The 23147-nt window shown below is 36.3% G+C and overlaps 3 protein-coding genes across 5 annotated transcripts; 1 reads left to right on the top strand and 2 right to left on the bottom strand.

Moving 5' to 3' along the window:
• Positions 1 to 4807: 4807 nt before the first annotated feature.
• gpat3 (glycerol-3-phosphate acyltransferase 3) lies at positions 4808 to 15246 on the bottom strand. Of its 3 annotated transcripts, none has more exons than XM_079835303.1 (13): positions 15136 to 15246; positions 12303 to 12498; positions 11960 to 12026; positions 11084 to 11378; positions 10385 to 10459; positions 10096 to 10185; positions 9505 to 9598; positions 9302 to 9417; positions 9160 to 9215; positions 8909 to 8994; positions 8690 to 8818; positions 5751 to 5830; positions 4808 to 5451 (listed from the first exon to the last, which is right to left on the bottom strand). In XM_079835303.1, exons 2-13 carry the CDS (start codon positions 12444 to 12446, stop codon positions 5334 to 5336), a joined length of 1350 nt encoding a protein of 449 aa, XP_079691429.1. In that variant the 5' UTR covers positions 12447 to 12498; positions 15136 to 15246; the 3' UTR covers positions 4808 to 5333. The 3 variants fall into 3 exon arrangements, with proteins under 3 accessions (XP_079691429.1, XP_079691428.1, XP_079691430.1); XM_079835302.1 differs by lacking the exon at positions 15136 to 15246 and adding an exon at positions 14328 to 14485; XM_079835304.1 differs by lacking the exon at positions 15136 to 15246 and having other exon boundaries at positions 12303 to 12592.
• A 141-nt stretch (positions 15247 to 15387) lies between these two features.
• On the top strand, positions 15388 to 21963 carry abraxas1 (abraxas 1, BRCA1 A complex subunit). The gene is made up of 9 exons (XM_079835300.1): positions 15388 to 15599; positions 15732 to 15822; positions 15967 to 16003; positions 16318 to 16384; positions 16497 to 16693; positions 16788 to 16907; positions 18484 to 18568; positions 18665 to 18779; positions 20721 to 21963. The coding sequence occupies exons 1-9, from the start codon at positions 15513 to 15515 to the stop codon at positions 21095 to 21097; spliced, it is 1176 nt and encodes a 391-aa protein (XP_079691426.1). The 5' UTR covers positions 15388 to 15512; the 3' UTR covers positions 21098 to 21963.
• mrps18c (mitochondrial ribosomal protein S18C) lies at positions 21419 to 22616 on the bottom strand. The gene is made up of 6 exons (XM_079835301.1): positions 22492 to 22616; positions 22175 to 22233; positions 22002 to 22085; positions 21854 to 21911; positions 21707 to 21766; positions 21419 to 21557 (listed from the first exon to the last, which is right to left on the bottom strand). Exons 1-6 carry the CDS (start codon positions 22562 to 22564, stop codon positions 21481 to 21483), a joined length of 411 nt encoding a protein of 136 aa, XP_079691427.1. The 5' UTR covers positions 22565 to 22616; the 3' UTR covers positions 21419 to 21480.
• Between the last annotated feature and the right edge of the window lie 531 nt (positions 22617 to 23147).

Here is a 23147-nt window from a genome sequence, read left to right as displayed (position 1 = left end):
AAAACTATTTAATACAACAGTGTAGATGCTGGGTTTGCACTTTAATGCACTCCTTTAATGTCAAGGATTGAATAGTTGTTCAAAGTTTGAGAATGGCTCTGGATTGGTCACATGACAGGCAGGCAATCAACCAAACAAGGAGAAGAACTTTTATGCACACTCTACGTCTTTTATCTTCTCAACATTAATTACAATCATGTAATTTATTAATTCCCAACTGTCGGCACCTCACAGATGGCAATATTATTTACAATACACAATGTTGCTTGGAGCCCGGCCAGATGCTGTCTTAATATGGATTTGATCATCTGTAACTTTGGCAGTTTGTCAATTAGTCCATTTTTTTGCAGTATGAAGAAAACAATCTGTTTATTTTGTTTTCTTTTGCCTGTCCCATCTTCCTTTGTAAACCGATACAAAGAGTTCGATTTAGGGAATGAGACAAAGGGTAATCAGATGAGACGGTAATATAAAAAGTTTGAAACATGGGGTTATTAATATCATAACGGCCAGATTAAATAAATAATAATAAAGAGTCAGATTTAGGGAATGATACTAAGAGTAATCAAAATAGATAAGTAAAAGTTTGAAACAAAGGTTATTAATATCCTAATGGCCAGATTAAAGAACATTATAACTGTAGAAAACAGTCAGAGATTTTTCCATTGTGATTTTTCCAGATATTTATCCATGTAAAATAAAGGGTTAGTCCACCCAAAAATGAAAATGATCCCATAATTTACTCACCACTGATTCTAGTTTATAAAATTATAACTATGGATATTTTACTATTCACTCCCATTTTAAAGCTTGGAAGAGCCAGGATATGTTTAAATATAACTCCGATTGTGTTCGGCTGAATTATAGGATGACTTGAGGGTGAGTAAATTATGGGATAATTTTCATTTCTGACAGAACTAACCCTTTAATAACTAAACTAATAATTGCCATTCAGCCACCCACAACCCCTTTTATTTTTTTATACTGAGTTATTATATTATATTCTAACTCTAACCCTAAACTCTTTTTGTGTTTTTAGACTTTCCTTAAAACATGATTTAGTATGTTTTTGAGCAATTTTTCAGGGACTATTGGCTGGACCCCACAATGCCGGTCAAGCTTTACTATGTTTATATTTGGCCTGCGTAATATTTTTTTGAATGCGTTCAGAAATATAATTACTTGATCATCTGTAATAGTGATATATTAATATATCATTCATAATAAAATGTTCAATCAGTCCTACCCTGCTGATTTTAAATGGAAATGAAAGAGAAATAACATCAATAATCAGAATTTTTTTTTTGTTTTTTGCATGCTGTCCAGTACAACTGTGATTCAAGACCTGTGCCTGCTGTGGCCGTGTCTGCTTTCAAACAGGGATTATGTTTAAAGCTCAATGTGTATTGTTCAATGTGACACGGTCAATTCATCATTAGTTTTGAGCGGAGAACGGATGAGTACACTTTCAATTTAGTTCACAGCCTTTCTTCATTCATCATGGCTCCTCATCATCCATCATTTCCTGCCTTTGATTTGTACAAAAAAAACACACTTTCATAAGTTTAATGCAATTAATCATGAGGCAGGATAATTTTCTATTAATGGACCACAACCATTATTTCATTATTCATTTGATGAACTTGCACAGTGTGTTTCACGGAGGTGTGATTATAAGCACTGCTCACCAAGCATGAACGTGTGCCACTCCGGATCTTTGCTGCTGTTTCTTAAATGGCTCTGTGTACAATCTGCCCGCTCTGCCGTCCGACTGTAGCTTTTGTCTTCATATAACAAGTCCTGATAAATTGGAAAAGTTGCAGGCATAGATGAGAGCTGACCCGAAAAACAAAAGCAATCACAGTAAAGGGTAAAACGCCTGGAACGGTGAACCGCGACAGCTCTCGCATTCAAGGTGAAATTCTGCCTCCCTCTCCATAAAAAGAGAAACATGCATACGCTCAGAAAGCAAACAATTTATGATCTGGTTACTTGAGCCGAATCAGTCTGGTTTCTTTGAAAGCCCTAAAAGTCACACATAATATTAAAACTAGTTCAAATGAATACCTAACCCCACATGTGAAATAATGTACTATGGCATCTGAAGTAATTTAGTCTGTTTTGTTTGATTCTTAAGCCTTGGTTCAAGAAGTGTTGTAAAAAGATTTTAGACTTTTTAAAGTAATACATAACAAAAGTAGGTTTGCGTAATATATTGAGTTTGTATTTTTATTCATTTTGAGGAATACTGAATCTGTTTTGGTGCAAGTGAGATTAGTACATTTTTATTCTAGAACTACAATAACCATCATGTTTACGCCTCTGCACCTTTTGCCCAATTTCTCTCAACATGTAGACAGTCAATTAATGGGAGAACAAGGTAATTGAGTAACACTATTAAAAATAACCCAAGTTGGGTTGAAAATGGACTAACCCAGCAATTAGGTTGTTTTAACCAAGCGGTTGGGTTAAATGTTTGCTTAAAACAACCCAATTGTGGGGTAAAACAACCCAATCGCTGGGTTAAAACAACCCAGTTGCTGGGTTAGTCCATTTTCAACCCAGCATTTTTTAGAGTGTACTTACTTGAAAAAGTAACTCAGATTGCTTTACTAGTTACTTGAAAAAAAGTAATCCGATTACTTTGTAATGCATTACCTGCTTGGTTCTATGTCTTTGTTTGGAAACAGCCCTGAATTAAAAGATTCACCTTAAGCAAAGATGCTGTATAAAAATTTGAGCTGATTATAAGAACTTAATTATTTTTCATAGTCTTGAATCTCGCCGCAGATCAATCAGCTCTCGGGCTCAAAGAACTTCCGACTCCATTTTAGCTCAATCAAAAAGGGGAAAAAAATCAATGTGGTCTAATTATAGCCTATTTCATTAAGGTATGTTAATCAGGTAGAATTGCAAATGAGTTGGGCCTATGATTTTTCTTCTTGTACGCTGCCGATATACAGTAGACAGTGTTGATGAAACATTATTACAAGCATAGTGACATCTGTTGGACTGATCAAGTGCATATTATCCCACCTGTTGAATCGCACATTACTTTTATGTTATAAAGTTATAAAATCAAGCTTTTTTTTTTTGCCGGATTCACAGTGTACCATGTTAAAGCATCATGCACATCTTTTGGTTCCAGCTATGGTCGAGGAGAGGACATGATGTCTAAGACCACGACAAAAGCCGAGCACACTTCTTTCATTGTATTATTTTTCCTCTCCTCAGACACCCCGCCAGCCTTTTCACTTGGACCGTATATGTTTTTGATAATCCAATTTTTGGGCTGGAAACAAGCTAAGAAGCATCAATTGTTAAGTGCTCAAATAAACAAAAAATATGCTATTTAATTGTCCAAATAAGGTCAATGATGTACTTAAACTGTAAAGAAAGGCGTACACAACCACTATACATTAGCAGATGCTTTCAAACCTTGAGTAATGTTTTATCATAAAACTGACCGTATTTAATAAGGTTGTGTCTGAGCACATTCAAACACTAAAACTCCTTGTGAGGTGCCGAGCTTTTGGAGAAAAGAGAGTCTGCAGAGACTTCTTCCAGGATTCCTCTATTGATTTTCCCCTCCGAGACGTATTGTACCTCAAGATCTCATGCATTAGTGTAGGAGGTCCACTCGAGTCACAGGAACGATGGTAGAACAATGTATTTAAAAAACATTCGGCTCTAACTAATGGCAGGTCCTCGGCAGAAGCAAGGTCATTTACCCTTGTGATTAGGTAAGCCAGTCAGTTCCAGGCAAACTGTGATTTAAAATGATGTCCCGCTTGAACTACATTCTCCAGGAAAATGATCTAATTTAGTGATTTATTCATATTTACTGAGTGTACTGGCATTACATTTGTATAGATCACATCTGGGTAAAAACAGAAATCGGGAAAATCGAATCAAAATACAGAGACGTGGCCGCCTGTCGCACGGAGTCTACATTCGAGGCTCTGCCGGGGTCACTTCCATGCTTTTTATGATGTCGCTTTGAAATCTATCCGAATCACATTAAATTGGATATAAAGATGTGCAGACACATACATCACAGTAAATGGTGTGCCAGAGCACTGCTCGTGGAGAATCCCACCTCAACAATCAGGTTATAAAATCGGCTTCAGATCCGATTAATAATTTACAATCCTGTTAGGGGAGAACAAACATTTCTGTTCAAGCAATTTAAGTTGCAGGACTGTTATTAAAGCCCGCTGCTGCCTTTGGCGGGGGCTGGAGGATCGTCTGGGGATGTGCTGCGGTCAGAGACGGAGAGAGAGAGAGAGAGAGAGAGAGCGAGGGATAGCTAAGCCTGCTTCAGCCCTTCTGTGCCAGAGAATAACTATGTTCTATTTCACACTCTATGCTTTCTTTATTAAACTGCCATCACAGTAAGCACATATTGCTCACCGTCTCCTCTTTGAATTTACCGTGACTGCACCCTCTCCTTTTCCCTTGCTGGGAAACTTTCTGTCGACTTTCCGCAGCAAAATGTTAGCGCCTAATGACTTTATAATGGCAGACGTTTCGATGGAGCTCTAAGTAAAATGAGCTGGTGCTCCTGCAATCAAAAGCTCAATGGTGCTTTGTGCATCACCCATCACTAATTGACACAAGGGAGACAGATTTGCCTTTTCGCAGAGGGCTGAAAAGTGCCCGCTGGCTTAATGTAATTATTGTATATTTGATGTGCTTGTTACATTCTACACAGGCTTCGCTTGCGTTGTGTACTTTGAGGATAGGAGTGATTCTATTACAGGTCGACTGCTAAATATCGTATAAATTGTTTGAGAGATGAATGTTTCATTTCATTATTTTATTAGGAAAGACACTCGTGATGGTGAGCTGTCTGATGTGGCTCAAGTGTTTGGTAACAGTGACCTCTAGTGTCCACACAGGAACAGCCCACTGGACCTGAGAAAAGTGTGTGCGGCTCACATTCTGTAATAGCTTTAGGATCTTTGAGGATTCATGTTACAGGAATAAAACATGAACATGCACAAAGTGAATATTTTAACACGCAAATCTATACACTGTATTGTGGGGGAAACGCCCATACTAACACCCAACAGCGATTGAGAACAAAGTGAAAATCTGACGCGTTTCAGCAAGTATTGTAACTATGTACCAACAATTTAAGATTTATGTACACAAAAAAGGAAAAGTTCAGATCTCAAGAATATATTTTCCAGTTTAAAAAAGTTGCTGAATCAAAAAGAGCAACATTGCACAGCAACGGGACTGTGCCGATGGGTGCTGATCGATTGTGTCCGGGAGCTTTAGCTAGAAATCTTGTTCAGATCAAGTTCATTAATACTGTGAGCTGTGATTTACGCGGGACCGACAAAGTCTTCGGGACAGTCCGAGCCTACGACCATACTGCTGTACATCTTCTGTTGCTCCTCCTTGTATGACTGCTTGACCTTTGCTCTCTTCAGCCCTCCATCCCTGCAACATAATAATACTTTAATCTATAGCAAATCTATATAATCTATAGCAATTTGTGACTTGCCAGGTTAATAGTTGATCATTTTGTGATTATATTGCCACTAATATTGACCATCCACTAGTACTAAAAACTTTAATGCACATTTAAATATTATAAATAAATAATCAATTATCTCCAGAGAAAGCTAAATTAAATTGAATAATAAAAGATGCTTGCATAATGTGCATGTACATGCATATGTTTTTTTTTTTTTTTTTTGCAAGTGTAAATATATGTATTAATACATTTATTTTCTTACCAGGACAAATCAATTAGTCCTCCCTGATGTGCAATTGCTGATTTTACTCTGTTAGCAAAATGAACAGCATCCTCTCCGTCCTAAAAAAAATACACATTTAGATATTCAGATACAATGAAATAAATAATAATGGAATCAAGGCTCCACCTGTTAAAAGTTTAGATACACCTGAAATGCTCATAAAAGTAATTGAAACTAAGAAATAACACACATGAAAGTAGGGAATTATGTCTCTTATGTCTAACTACAGTTCAGCATGCTCTGATGCATTCTGGGATGCTTTAAAACAGTTTTGAAGTACATCAATGATTGTTTTTTTTTTAAGAAATTCACAAATTATAGAAAGGCACAATTTTTACAGTCTACAAATATAATTTCAAGCTTTTAGGCATAAAATGCTAAAATCAAAATATCATGATCAAGAGAAAATGAGCCGAATTCATGTTTCTGCTTAGGCTCCAGCATTCCTGGAACCTTACAACGGATAGATAGATAGATAGATAGATAGATAGATAGATAGATAGATAGATAGATAGACAGACAGACAGACAGACAGACAGACAGACAGACAGACAGACAGACAGACAGGAACCTTACGACAGACAAACAGATAGATAGAAAGAGACAGACAGACAGGAACCTTATGACAGACAGACAGACAGATAGATAGAGACAGACAGACAGACAGACAGACAGACAGACAGGAAACTTACGACAGACAGACAGATTGATAGAAAGAGACAGACAGACAGACTGGAACCTTACGACGGACGGACGGACAGACAGATAGATAAAAAGAGACAGATAGATAGACTTGAACCTTACGACGGACGGACAGACAGACAGATAGATAAAAAGAGACAGATAGATAGACTGGAACCTTACGACGGACAGACAGATAGATAGAAAGAGACAGACAGACAGACAGACTGGAACCTTACGATGGACGGACAGACAGACAGATAGATAAAAAAGAGACCAATAGAGACTGGAACCTTACGACGGACAGACAGACAGATAGATAGAAAGAGACAGACAGACAGACAGGCAGACAGATAGAAAGAAAGAGACAGACTGGAACCTTACTATAGATAGATAGATAGATAGATAGATAGATAGATAGATAGATAGATAGATAGATAGATAGATAGATAGATAGATAGATAGATAGATAGATAGATAGATAGATAGATAGATAGATAGATAGATAGATAGATAGAGACGGACAGGAACCTTACAACAGATAGATAGATAGATAGAGATATAGATAGATAGATAGATAGATAGATAGATAGATAGATAGATAGATAGATAGATAGATAGATAGATAGATAGATAGATAGATAGATAGATAGATAGATAGATAGATAGGTAGATAGGTAGATAGATAGATAGATAGAGACGGACAGGAACCTTACAACAGATAGATAGATAGATAGATAGAGATATAGATAGATAGATAGATAGATAGATAGATAGATAGATAGATAGATAGATAGATAGATAGATAGATAGATAGATAGATAGATAGATAGATAGATAGATAGATAGATAGATAGAGACAGACAGACGGACAGGAACCTTATGATAGATAGATAGAAAGAAAGAGACCGACAGACAGACTGGGACCTTAAGATAGACTGGAACCTTAAGATAGATAGATAGATAGATAGATAGATAGATAGATAGATAGATAGATAGATAGATAGATAGATAGATAGATAGATAGATAGATAGATAGATAGATAGATAGATAGATAGATAGATAGATAGATAGATAGATAGATAGATAGATAGATAGATACAGACTGGAACCTTACGACAGACAGACAGACAGAGAGATGGAAAGAGACAGACAGACAGACTGGAACCTTACAATGGACGGACAGACAGACAGACAGACAGATAAAAACAGACAGATAGAGACTGGAACCTTACGACGGACAGACAGACAGACTGGAACCTTACGATGGACGGACAGACAGACAGACAGACAAATAAAAACAGACAGATAGAGACTGGAACCTTACGACGGACAGACAGACAGATAGATAGAAAGAGACAGACAGACAGACTGGAACCTTACGACGGACGGACAGACAGACAGACAGACAGACAGACAGACAGATAAAAACAGACAGATAGAGACTGGAACCTTACGACGGACAGACAGACAGACTGGAACCTTACGACGGACGGACAGACAGACAGACAGACAGACAGATAAAAACAGACAGATAGAGACTGGAACCTTACGACGGACAGACAGACAGACTGGAACCTTACGACGGACGGACAGACAGACTGGAACCTTACGATGGACGGACAGACAGACAGACAGACAAATAAAAACAGACAGATAGAGACTGGAACCTTACGACGGACAGACAGACAGATAGATAGAAAGAGACAGACAGACAGACTGGAACCTTACGACGGACGGACAGACAGACAGACAGACAGACAGATAAAAACAGACAGATAGAGACTGGAACCTTACGACGGACAGACAGACAGACTGGAACCTTACGACGGACGGACAGACAGACAGACAGACAGACAGACAGATAAAAACAGACAGATAGAGACTGGAACCTTACGACGGACAGACAGACAGACTGGAACCTTACGACGGACGGACAGACAGACAGACAGACAGACAGATAAAAACAGACAGATAGAGACTGGAACCTTACGACGGACAGACAGACAGACTGGAACCTTACGATGGACGGACAGACAGACAGACAGACAGATAAAAACAGACAGATAGAGACTGGAACCTTACGACGGACAGACAGACAGATAGATAGAAAGAGACAGACAGACAGACTGGAACCTTACGACGGACGGACAGATAGATAGAAAGAGACAGACAGACAGACTGGAACCTTACAACAGACAGAGAGACAGATGGATGGATGGATGTTTCTGCTTACCTGTCGAGTCATAGGTGGGAGGTACCACACATTGCACACAATGGCCCAGCTTGTCATCATTCTGAGGATGTAGCTCACCATGTTGTACTTGGCACTGTTCCAGAAGGCATCTCCAAACTGAGGGTCATACTGAAAGAGAGAAGTACACGAGGTGTGTCCCTTTCAGAGTGTACCTTTAATACTGCCATAGGAAAACACTGGCTTGTTGGCATTCAATACCTTGATTGCAACTGGGTATATAGTTCCACCAATTTCAAAGCTTCCCTTCTTGAACATCATGACTGATGTATTATTAATGCAAGTGCCTAAAATGAACACAAAGACAGACCACAAGTGACATAGAGGTGTATGTATATGTAAATTAAATATGTATACAATGATACTATTTATACTTTCTTTTATAGTAGATTTATACAGCATGATTACTATATGGATACTATAGGACACAATCGCATGAATATAACTTTTACCCTCTGGGAAGATCAGGATTGGCAGCTTAGTTTTATCAGCAATATGGTCTTTCAACCTGTGAAAAAAAGCAAAACTGAGGCTTTATGTTCTAAGCGAGGACATGTCATACTCCACAAGACTAATAAATACACACTTTGTCACCTTTTGGCAACCGCATGGCGATCTTTCATCTCTGATCTCTCAAACCACACATGAGGACAGGATCGCACTATTGACCTTTGAATGACCCCCAGGAGGCCTCCATGAACTTGACCTACCTGAGGAGAATAAAACTGATTTAAAGACATCTGAGACCTTCTCCAGACACACAACGTCACACATCTGATATAGTCAGCGTGACTCACCATAGCATAACATCCATCGTTTGCCAGAATGACAATATCAATCGGGGAGGTGTGGTTGGCAACACAGATACCTCCTTTTTTCGGACGATTCTCTCTGTTATGCATCCCATGAGACAAATATAAGAAACAAGGTTCATTTCACTATATTAGGGCGTGTTGAATAGAAAAAGATGTATGCATGGTCAAGAATGACATAACCCTTTGACCCTTTTCTCCATCTCAGCAAATACATTGTAAGTCACCGCAATTTCTAGAGATTCTAACTAAAACTCTCTGATCTTCTCACTAAATTGCTTGTATTCACTGCAGTCGTCTTTTAGCTTTTTATTTCTTTAGTTGGGAAAATACTTTAGGATTTTATACTTTCAGACATATTTTACTTTCTAAAAGTGCTGCAAAGGATGCAATATGCAAAACAGATATAAAAAAGGTTCACAGTGAATGATATTTTAGCATATGTTTTTGTATGTTTTAAGTTTGCATGCTAGGGAGAACGCTGGAGAAAAACACTTGAGAAGCAGAGGGAAACTGACACAGTGAGACAACGATCAAAGTGGAACGACTGGGATAAAAAAAGAAGCAGCAACTCACTTATTATGATAGCGGATGGTAGCAGACAGGCCTCTGGCACATATTCTGTAGCATGTAATATGAACCAAATCACTGAGCCAGTTCTTCACACTGAAAGAGACACACACCCTTCCCTTTAGGAAATGCTTCAAGTCTACATATTAAAATATCATTCCATTCATATACGTATAACAAACATATTTGAAAACACTTTTGTTCAAGTTTAACATACTATATCTTACTCAGTCAGTCCATAAATGAAAGACAAGCGAATATGCTATAATTAATTATGGCATGCAATATTAATTACTTGCTGTTAGGAAGCAATCCAACAAGAGTAGTTCCTATCACCAACCAGCTCAATCCGATAGCAGCCAAAGTGACCCTATGACAAAGAGCAATAGTATGATTAATATACATATGGGCGAATCACAAAAAAAAACACATTTCCAGGTGACAATAATGAGAATTGAAAGTGGGAAATGAGCTTAAGTGTAATTCATATATATATATATATATATATATATATATATATATATATATATATATATATATATATATATATATATATATATATATATATATATATATATAATATAATATATATATATATATATATATATATATTCACAAAGATGGTTCAATATAATTTTTTTGTTAAAGTCTCTTTAATATATTTTAAAACATAATTTATTCCAGTGATTGCAAAGCAGAATTTATAGCATTATTACTCCTTTAGTCGTCGGTCACATGGTCCATCAGAAAATCATTATAATATGTTGAATTGATGCTCAAGAAACATTTTTTATTATTAACATTTCTGCTCAAAACTGTTGTGCTGCTTAATATTTTTGTGGGAACTGTAATAATTTTTTTACGGATTATTTGGTGAATAGAAAGAAACCTTCGATGAAAGTAAAAATAACCTTTTGTAACAATATAAATGTCTTTATTGTCACCTTTGATCAATTGAATGCATCCAATGAGTGAAATATCAGTCCAATCTCACCTGAGAGGCATTAAAATACAGTAACGTATAAAAACTCCCAGGCCCCATATGATGGTGAGCCGCACGCTGATATAGCGAAAGTTGTTGTTGGTTCGCGTGAGGAGGTTCCAGGAAGCCAGTTCTTCCGACGTGAAGCGCTGAGTAACCTCATCTTCAACAATGTTCTCAATGCCTTTTTTACAAAAATAGAAGACATCACACAGAGTAAAGTCTCCCCCCGCCAGATTTTTGGGGTGGGTCCGTCGAAGTTCTCCAATCTCCTCCTCCATAGAGCCGTCATCTTTTTCGATTATCCCTGAGAAGACATTGCGAGTTTGAAATTAGTTCTGTTCTCGAGCACACAATGCTTTTGTGATACAATTAATTGCCTCTATATACTTTAATTTCTTAGTTTTCTGGAGCAAGTATGATTTCTAATCTAAGTATTATCTCATGCGTGTCCTGAGATCAGGATTCATACAGTCGATCAGCGAAAAATACCCTGCCTGAAGCCGGGTAAAGTTCATAAATAAGATCAACTGAAATTATGAAATCCGTCACTTGCTGCAATAGCAATTACAGTATGCTCAACAGACTCACCATGACTGACAGGCATCAGGCCAATAATACGAGCATTTAAAACATTTTCTTATACAAAGAATTAACTTATAAATAAGGACTTATAAATATGAGCAATGAATAATTAAATAAAACAACAAACAAAAAGGCAGCAAATTTAAGCAAACTTTTCAATTATTGTGTAATATGCAGCATCAATAACACCAAAGAGGAAACTGTGGCTTCACATGACATTATCTTGAAATCAAATGCTTATGTTTTATGCACATGATGTCTCGCAGTCATAAATATTTTTCATGGACAGACACCCTCGCTCACCGTTGGCTGGCTGTGATGGCAGAGTTGGCTGTTCCTTCTGTCCTCTTTGGATCCGGAGAGTCGCCCACTAAACACAGAACAGAAGTTTATTTATGGGTAACCTGTGACACAATACTTCCTACATGCACAAGTCAAAGTGCAATATGTATTCCTCTGAAATAAATACTGAAAACGAAACATCTGACAATGACTTTATTTTCATTGCATGCCTTTTGACCCTCTTGTGCAAGCTTGCAACTACTGTCATGTCTAAAGAACAAATAATTCAAAATACAATCAGGCAAGGAAAGCAATTAATACTCATATGTCTTTAAAAATGAGATGATTTATAGCCTTTATTTACCTCTAGTATCTTAACCAGCACCTTTATGTAGATATCTGTGAATCCCAGAGAGACACCAAACATAGCAGGCAACATGATGAGCCCCACTACTATGGATAGCCACACCTGGAAGAGCACAAATGCGATGTCCCAAAGACCTTCCATCTTTGCTCTCCTTCCTGTCAGTCTGTGGGACTGGGCTCTGGGCTCAGGCCATCTGCTCAAATGGGTGAAGGTAAAAGCCAAAACAGAGGTGGTGCTTGTTTAAAAGGCCATGTCGTAATCCATGGGTTTGTACTGTCTCTGGGGATTTTTTTTTTCTCATGTGGTATGCCTGTTTCTGTATTACAGTACAGCGCCTGACCCGTTTTTTTGCAGAGTTAACTTTTAACAAAATAGACTGTAATCATTTTTAGAAAATCTCAGCTGAATTGTTGCCGTATTTAACCTCCCAAGACCCAGGAAAACAAAGTGAATTTAGTATTTTTTCCCCATGTCATTACATTGTTTAGGGCATAAGAAACAAATGGAAATGTTCTTATGCTATGTCCTTGTAAGTGGACACCAGGTCTTTAAAAAATGAAATGACAAAAACAATGGGATTTCTGGTTTCAGGATTTTATTTTAAACCAAACTTTGTTTAAAGATGATTCTCAGCTATGTTATGAAAGATGTAACGGAATGAATTGATATACCATTTGACTTTATGAAATATGTGGGTAAAATGTCCATACATGGTTTTTCCCATTCAATGCAATGTATCTATACTATCTAATTTGCATATTAATGTGTTCTTGGAGCAACATGTAATGAAAAAAAGAAGTGTAATCATGGGAGTAATAGTTGGCAACATTTTCATAATAATATATAATATTTTATAGGAAATTTGATATGTAATTTCTTTCCCTATTCACTTGTCTCCCCAAATGCCTGCTAAACCTGGTGTCCTCTATAGTGAAGATGTATGAAATCAATGCCCTGTTTTGTAACAAAGTCATATTTTGATTAGAAACCCCATAACATTTTCCTGAGATGTTGATTTATAACTAACAATTTAAAAATTAGTTAGATTTAAATGATAATTACAAAATATTATATTTCCATAAGAGTTCAAAATTTGATCTTTCGGTCATTTTAAAGAACAAATGGTATCTCTGACTGTACTCTTTATGGGACATCCAGACTTAAAACTGTGACAGAGAAATTCACTAAAACCTAATGTGGTTGTACTTTTGCAACCAATTTGAGCTAAATGATAATTAATAATGTTTCATTAATTATCGATCCCACATATATATCTATTATGATTTTACATAACTAGACTTTTATGTAAAATCTGACAGCTTATAAGAACCTTTCTGAATATTTTTGTTCTTAATTTTTATTATAGCGGCAGCTGATAGGCCTACCTGTTTAGTATAATAACAGCTTTAGTAACTATTATTATTTTTATTTAATTTGTGACTAGCTGTAGTAACAATGCCATTTTTATATTTTATTTATTCTTTGACATCTGTGGTTAACAGCTGTAGTAACTATAGTATTTTTAGTTTATGTTTTATAGCTGTAGTAACTGGTATTTTTTTGTTTTGTTTTGTTTTTTTAATGACGTTTGTGGCTAAAATGTGTGTAGTACTTATGGTATTTTTTATATTTCATTTGTTTTGACAATTATGATTTCTCTATGTAGTAACAGTGGTGTTTTTAAATTATTATTTATTTATTAATGCAATTTGTGTCTAGCTGTAGTAACAATGGAATTTCGGCGGAAACTATGTAAGGGTCTCGGCCCCTTAACTTATGTAGAGAAGTTGCTCTTTAAACGACATCAGACATATTATCTCATTACAATTCTACTGGATGAGTTTGACGAACTGTAATGGCACATATGAAGTAGCCTAATTATCGAAAACTTTTAAGGCTTGAGTGGTCCGTCTGTTTCTTTTCCGTTATTAGAAACTCCCGTGCCATTAGAGCTTAACAACAGCATCACATGAGCAGTAAAGCAATAGCAACAAAACAAAGATTAAGAATCAGTACACACACCTTCACAATACCAGGATAACATTCATTTCCTCATTCCACACGTCTTAAGTTAGTTACTGTATGTCCCAAATCCCGTAACTATGTCCGAAAAAGTTCTCGTGTGACTCGTTACAAAGTTCGGACACATATGGTTATAAATGATGCACTAGCGCCTCCTTGTGGTAAAAAAAAAAAAGGTGTCACGTTTCAAAATACTTGATCATAATCGTGTTGTTTTGCCCTTATAAACGCTAAATTTCTTGTTAAACGAGAAGTTTATCTGTTTGTCATAAAATACCCTAAAGTTGCCAAAAGTTTCAGTAAATAACAGATAAACAACAACAAGCCGTTTAGGCTTACTGAGAAGTACAACCACAAACCACCAGTATTTTTGCCAGTGTTTTCCTCAAAATAAAATATACTTAATCACAAGTAATTTCCAAGACACACTTTCAAGGAAGAAAAAAAGAAAGAAATACACATAATGTCAAGGCTGGTTTCTCACAAAAATATTTGCATAGATTCCTCATTAGCAGCTGTTTCTATGGGCCGCTATACGTAAGCCGTCCGCCATATTGGAACGGTCAAAGCCGTGAATATTCGAGAACAGGTTGACTGAGCATCTGCAACCGTAGTCGCATGTATGCATATCGATATCTGCAATAGACTTAAGCAGATGATTTTGCTAAACGAACACAATACAACAAGATGAATGCGTCAATTAACACGACATTAAAAGGTTACCATAGCAAAGACGTTATAAAACACTATAGTGAAAATCTGTAATATTGAGTTAATACATATAAAACGCAAGCCAACACATTCGTACCTGTGAACGGATATCCCATATCTTAAGGAATTTAAATCTAAGCGGTTTCACAACCAGAAGCTGCGCGGTCTTGTGGCATCATACTGTGAGTGAAGAGTGTGACGACTGGCTGACCGTTCCAAGATGGCGGGCGCGCCGAGACGCCGACGCGCCTGGAGCGGTCGAATGTGACATCTACGTATACATGTCTATGTGGTCATTTCTCCGCACCACATGGCGGCAGCATAAGCAAGTGTTAAGCTGTAAACTGCCGTCTCGAGAGCAGAGAGAATAACTAAACGAAACATACAAGAGCAGAAAGTTTATACATGTAGCCTAGTAACTCTAACTTAAAACCATGATGTTGCGATAGTTAACTCACGGTTTATTCCTAAAGCATGGAGGAATTCAACACAACTGTCCGAATATCGGGTTTCGTGCTGAGTTCACTGATGTTTCATCATTTGAACAGTGATGCGGATGTGGTAAGTGGCAAAGGTCCTAATGTGACCGTGGGACTGGGGTTGCACTAAATAGCAAACCTAAGAAGTCAAATGCATTCGCTAAGCATCCCCTCAGTCTCATAACTTCTGTTTATATTTGTACTATGTTTAAAGGAAGGTCTTATTCTTGGAGAGAGTGTAGGGGAGGAGAACTGTAGGATTACAGATTCACAAATTGATCACATACAGGTTGAGCACACTATAAGTAAGTTGACTCTACTTATTTCAAATTTTCATATAATAGTCACAACCCGAAACTCAAAGTATGCTCAGAAGGAACCAATATCACATGACGAATGACAGCCATAACAACAAAACCCTAGTGTCATGTTGTTGTTGTTTTTTTCAGATATTCAAAAACATATCCCTTGCCATAAACTGCATAGGTAAGTGAATTGTTTAGGATTTTTCCACAAACCTCTTTTCATATAAAGCAGTAGTGGATTTTACATTTGGACATCAAGTGGTTAGGCAATTTTATACTAAATTGTTTATAATACAGAAATGATTAAATATGTACTGATAATCAAATATTTAATGTATTCATATTTCCATGAACTACAAAAAAGAAGTATACATGTATACAGTTTTACTATGTTTACATTCAGCAGTTATCAGAGAATCACTGATATAGAGGTTAAAAGCTGATATAGGCCTATTTTTTTTTTTTTTTTAACCATTGCCTCAATCCTCTTGAAAGCTTCTACAGTAATGCTGGCGATGTGAGTGAGCAGAAAATAAGACACATTTTGTCTGAGTACAAAAAGGTATTTTCCACTTTCTAAACCCATTTGTTTTTTTTACTACTACTGAATAAATCAAAACATTATTTGCATTAACAAATCGTGTTTTTCTTCCTACACGTTTACTTGTGTCAAGGAGAATGTGATTGGGTGGTACAGACAACGAAGAAACACCAGACAGCAAATGACCTTCATGGAACAAGTGATTCATCAGAATATGAGAAAGATTCTGTCCAATCAGGAACTCGTTTTCATGCTGCTCACACCCTCTCAGGCAACAGCTTCAGGCTCCACACATCGCCTTGAGTTCTCAGCGTTCTTATGGCACAGCAGGTGAGATGCACTCAACTCTGGCACACAAACATAAATAAGACTTTTGAAGCGTAGAGAACTAATGTAATTGAATGTACGTGATATCTCCATGCAGCCAGTACAACAATATCCCCATCTTGGTGAGCAACCTGGGAAACCTAGAACAACAAGACTACTGGAGAGTTTCAGGCACATGTCCATCTTTAGGACAGAGTCAAGCTGTTAATCAACACAGGTACATTCAGAAAATACATTTTAATTGCAATTAAAGGCTTTTTAGTTGTGCTTGCCAAAGCAAACATATATAGTACCTGTCAAAAGTTTGGAAAACTTAAATTTCTTTAAATATTTTTTTAAAGAAGCCCCTAATGCTCTCCTAGGCTGCATTTATTTAAGCAGAAATACAGTTAAAAACTGTAATATTGTGAAATATTATTAATATTAAAAATGCCTTTATATTTTAATAAATTAATCAAATATTAGAATGATTTCTGAAGGATCATGCGACACTGAAGACTGGAGTAATGATACTGAAAATTCAGCTTTGCCATCAAAGGAATAAATTACATTTCAAAGTGTATTCAAATAGAAAACTTATTTTAATTTGTATTAATATTTTGTAGTATTTACTGTTTTTATGATTAAATAAATGCAGCCTTGGTGAGCATGAGACTTCTTTCAAGAACACTACAAAATTGTAATGTTTCCATACTTGACAGGTACTGTATGTATGTATGTATATATATGTATGTATGTCTGTATGTGTATATATATATATAATATATATATATGTATGTATATATATATATATATATATATATATATATATATATATATATATATATATATATATATATATATATATATATATATATATATATCAATAGAGGGTATGCATTGACTTTCATCACACATCACTTTCCCGCCGGAACATGCCCCCCCAGCCAGACTGGGTGGCAAAAGAGCTGCTGCGTGACTGGATTTAATAGGGGAAACTGTGAAAACATATGAGTATATGAGTAAAACAAATGATTATCAGTTTAAAATAAAGTTTGGACTCCATATAGTGTTCCTTACAACTTACCCAGCATCTAGTGATCCATGGATATTGACATGCAGCCAGGAATCGTGTTTCCTGACATTTATATGTTCCTGATTTCAACGCTGGGGAAATACATGAAGCAAATTGGCAATATAGGTAGGTCTAAATCCGGATGATCACTTATATCAATGTCATATATCGTCGTATCGTCCAGCGCTAAAACTTGTATAGTTTTTGTCGGTGCTTATTTAAAACCATCAAATCATGCAGAATATAAGATTATGGATATTTAACTCATGAGTTGTCAATACAATATATACGGTATGATTTTACCCCAAAATTCAACATATTGACACAAAATGATAACTGCAAATCATTTCGCTGCGTGGAGACTAGTTGTTTCAGTGAGCAGAATTGATCCATTTGCTTCTCTTTTCTGTAGCTTTCGGCAGTCTGTAAAAGTATACCTCAGATTTTTTGTCAACTCTATTTGTACAGTCAATCTCAAAGCTCTTTCCCGTTTTAGATGTGTTTTTCGCTGCTTTCACGCTGTAAACCAATGCTCAGTCTTTTTGCCACTCAGTGGGAAACACGGTCACTCCGGTCAATGGTGACGTCACATGCATATCCTCTATATCTAGAGATCAAAGAGGACTAGAGAATCATGGGCAACTAACCTTGAAACCACATAGCAATGCAATAAAAACACATGGCCGACCACATAATCATTTTCTTTAGAAGTGATAAATAATTTCTTATTATCTGCCAGGACCAAATTCTTCTGCTCAGGGGACGATTTAAAAGAGGTCAGAAATGTCAGCGACATGAACGATGCTTTATTAGCAGAAATGCAGGTTAGTAACTACATTTCACATTAGTTGCGAAAGTTCTCCTGTGCGATTTGAATATCTGTAATCATATAACCTTTCATATCCATCTTTTTGATACAGAAAGTGTGCAAAGAAGTGGAGAAGAGTGAAAGGGCAGTTGAGAAGCTTCAAGAAGACGTCACACAACTAAAGGAGTCGATTGGGAAACAGAAGAGACACTCTGAGAAAAATGAATGTAAGATCATTTATTTCTAGTGCACTTTATATTGATGCCTCCAAGGCCAATCGCACACTGTGAACTGAGGCTTCTCATTGCAGATTTAAAACATAAAAGAGCTTCAGTCTTTTAGTGTGTGAATACAGATCTTGTTGTAATGTAGCAGTTGTAACCCTAATTTTTAAATATAATTGATGAATATTATTTGTTCTCTTTATCCGCTTGTTAAGTCGTGACATAAGGAACGCCGTTTCTGGGTCCAAGCCTCAAATCGTTTCACTTGAGAATGCCATCGACGGCCGTTTAGGAGCGCTATTTATTAATATTAAACATCAAACATTTTAGAAAGTTAAATACTTACAGTCTACACAACAGTCTCTGTGCTCACAGCGTCACAGACATTAATATTTTAACGACTTATAAAAGATGAATCATTGTCTGGCCGTCTGGAATGTTGGTATGGAGATAAAGGTTATGATTATAATTTTTTTTGTAGTATTACACCACATTGTGTGTGTATATTAGCACCGTTTGTTGTTTTTCTTGTGGTATGAGAGAGAGCGTTTGGACCCAGAAGCGCTGCCACGTGATGACAGACTTAACAACCGGATAGTAGTATAATACAACATTCATTTGTTTTATCAAATTATTATAATTTTCATTTCATATAATTTTGTATGGTTTTTCAAACCACAGATTTACATGAAATGGTCTGCATATTAGGGTATGTTTACACGACATTGTCCTAAAAGGGAAGAGTTTTTCCTTTGCATATTTCATGTACAGACGACAACGTTGTCAAAATGATCCCCGTTCAACGCGGATCTGCAAAAACCACAAAAACACTTATGCAATCTAGGGGTCCATTCTTTGTACGTCGGTAACTCAGTTAGCTGGATTTGATTGTTGACGATTTGGCATGATCTTGATGCAGCGCAGGAGATGCAGATAACTAATAATTTTATTTAATAATCAAATGAAATAGCTAATTTCAACATTGAAATAAAAATTTAAAGGCTGTACAAATACTAGAAATCTTGAAAATAAAAAATTGGGAATCATGTAAAAAAAAAAAGTGCACATTTCATGTATCTATTATAACATTTATGTATCTTGGCTGTTTCTTTATAAAGGTCCAGAAATTCATCATGTCTTTTTTAAATGTATGTCATTACGTTGCTGTCTTGGTGCCAGCTAATCGCTGCATTGCTGATCACTGTTTTGAGTATCGATACATCTGTCATTAAAGGGATAGTTCACCCAAAAAACATTAGTGCCTGCGCGGATAGGTCGAATGAGGCATCTAAGTATATATATAACTTTGATCGCGCCAGTATTTTAACCTTATCCTTAGTTATGGCGCTGGGAAAACTAGATGACATTCGTCTGATAAGAGGTAAAAAAAACAAATACTGTTTGGTTTCTCGCAGAAATAAAATATCCCCATTGACATGCATTAATACGACTATCACACTGCAACGGTTGGAGTTAAAAATCTTCATTTGTGTTCTATTGAAGAAACAAAGACACCTACATCTTAGATGCCCTCGGGGTAAGCAGATAAACATAATTTCAATTTTGGGTGAACTATCCCTTTAATTTGCCAATCTGTGACCAGTTAATCCAGATATTTTCATCAAATCCGCAAATTTGTTTGAAGAACCAAATTAGACTGAACACATTGACACATAGATGATAATGGCACCAGTTTTCTGGATTCCAAAACACCGCTGGAGTGTAAATGAACAGCTACAATGCAGAGTTTTGCGTTGTTAGAAAAAAAACAACAACAAAAACTGTCGTGTAAACATCCCCTTATAGTCTTCATACAGAACCTATGCAAAGTGTTCGATACCATAAATATCCTGATTTTCAGATCAAATCATTTACGGCTAGTACACTATGAACTGAGGCTTTGTCATCACAGATTGTAACCCTATGAATAACATTGTATTTCAGCCCAAAAGTGTGCCTCTCCAGAAGAACCCAAAGAGAACATTCCTCTATGCTCAGCACTGAGAACTCTCTTCCCCAATGCGCCCTCATTACGGACACAAACCCTCACTGTTCAGGGCTTCCCTGTATTAGAACTGTGCTGTAATTCTGACCATAACTTTGATATTCCCACCAAGTTGCCTCTGATTCTGGAGAATCAACATACCAGGAGGAAGGACGTAGCCCCCAGACTTAGGAAAAAATGCCTCGCTGCTGGTTTTCCTCAGAGGCTTAAAAGGAAGAGGAAAACTAATGATATCAGCGAGTCAGCCTCTGAGAGCGGGTCAGATACAGAGATTGAGATGAATGGACAGAGCAGAAGTAACTCTCCTGTCTTTTAAAGGATAAAATCGAGCTTGTTCTTATTTGTACAGCTATCTAGCCATGACTGGAAAGCATTACAAATTTTATACCTGGAAGGTTGCCTTTATCTTGATATGCGTGCTTAACTAAGGTTGCACTATTTTCTTTAATATCATTTTTTTAAACTTTGTTTGTAAATGTTACCTTAAATTAAAAACTGAAATCTATAAATGTGGTGTTTTTATTTAATTGATCAATTTTATTTGTGTTTTCCCTTTAGTAGTACATGAACTTCTGGTTATTATAATTGTTTCAATGTTTAGGAGTTCTTACATACCATTTTGTATGTTTTTACAAACCACAGATTTACAGAAACAATAACACAAAGATGGCCTACAAAGTCACAGTCTTCATACAGAACCTATTCAATGTGTTTAATACCACAAATATCAGGGTCTTTCATAAACTGTGGATCCTTCAGAGTGACTGACATAAAACCTGTGGATAGGACAAAGCTTTGTTAGTCAAATATTCTGGTTTGATTGTATATACATGGATATTTTAGTGAAAGCACAGGCATATTTACTTCATTGTCAAAGTAAAAAAAAGAAAAACGGAATCAGCAAATTACAGATATGAATCCTTACCCATTGAACGAGATTTCTTTATTGCCTTCGATACCTCCTTCTGCTTTCGACCACACAAGCCTGTGAGCAAGAGTTATGTTTTTAATCACTGAATCACATTTATTAAAAAAATATTAAAGTGAATATTTGAACCCATACACCTCTCACCTGTTATGTGTCTGCCGTATACTCTGCCCGTGTGTGGTGAAATGAACTGAGACAACAGCTGGAGAAAGATATCCAAACAAGTGCTTTCATTACTATGACAATAAACATATAAATAACAAATATTCATATTCTTGTTCATTTGACCAACCTGAACGTTTTTAAAGTCTACAGTTATATTGCAGAGGATGCAAGTTTTAGGGGGTTGCTTGTATGGGTTTTCCATTTTGATAGGCTGGATAAGACATCATTTTCCAATATTAATGCAAATAATTATTCAAACCGTTTAAGAAAACTACAATTTAACACGTGTAAAAAGCTTACCATATCATCTTTCTTAGGCGGATCTTGTTGAGATGTTGTCACACTTCTGATGCATTGTGCTGGAACAGATCAAATGAAATATTCTGACATGCTGCCATACTTCAAATTTTGTTAAACAGATCAGGACCGCTTCTTATATCTTGCTTTAACGCCTATGTTAATCACATTATTAAATGTCTACTGCTAATCTCATAAGCGTGCTCACGAAAATGTACTTGTCATCTGGGTACGAGAATAATTAATTACTAAAAAGAGAATAATTATCAAAACATCTTGCATATAAGAAGGTTGGGGTAAAAAATGTGTTGCAAAGATACCTGTAGCCCTTGGTGTGACTGGTTGTTTGGGAAGAGCCTGTAATACCAGGCGACTAAAAGAAAGGGCAAACATTTCTCGGTCTGTTTAGGAGGCCACCATGACAGTTTCTGCTTTCTTCTTCTGCAGAGTCGTTAGGGTTTGTTGTGATCTACCGCCACCTACAGGGTCGGAGTAAGCGAACTATGTTGGGAAAGATAAATAGATGGAAATTGATAAATATCTGAAGTAAAATATTAACATCTTGCAAGAATTAACATTAGACTTGTTTCACAATCAGCGTGTTTCACCTTTTTTTTGGAAGGAAGTTTAAATACATGTGAAAAGACTTGTTTCACAATCAGCGTGTTTCACCTTTTTTTTGGAAGGAGGTTTAGATACATGTGAAAAATGTTGTTGAATATAAACTTTAACTTTCACAGATGATGAATCAATGGTAACTAAAATAGAATAAAGAATAGAACATTTGTATAAAAAGCTCTTGAAGTGTTAAAGATTTTACAAGTGTTTTTGATCATTTTGCAACTCTTTTTTCAGACAGATTACGTTTAAATGCATTTTTAAAAAGTGGATATAACATTTCAATAATAAAGAATTAGTGGAAGTAAAATATGATATATGGATATTTTTTGCATTCTAAAGGGACTTTTGTTCTACT

The sequence above is a fragment of the Gobio gobio genome (genome assembly GCF_949357685.1).
Source record: "Gobio gobio genome assembly, chromosome: 14".
Lineage (NCBI taxonomy): Eukaryota > Metazoa > Chordata > Actinopteri > Cypriniformes > Gobionidae > Gobio > Gobio gobio.
The sequence above is the reverse complement of the archived record's forward strand: the minus strand, read 5'-3'. Positions and strand labels throughout refer to the sequence as shown.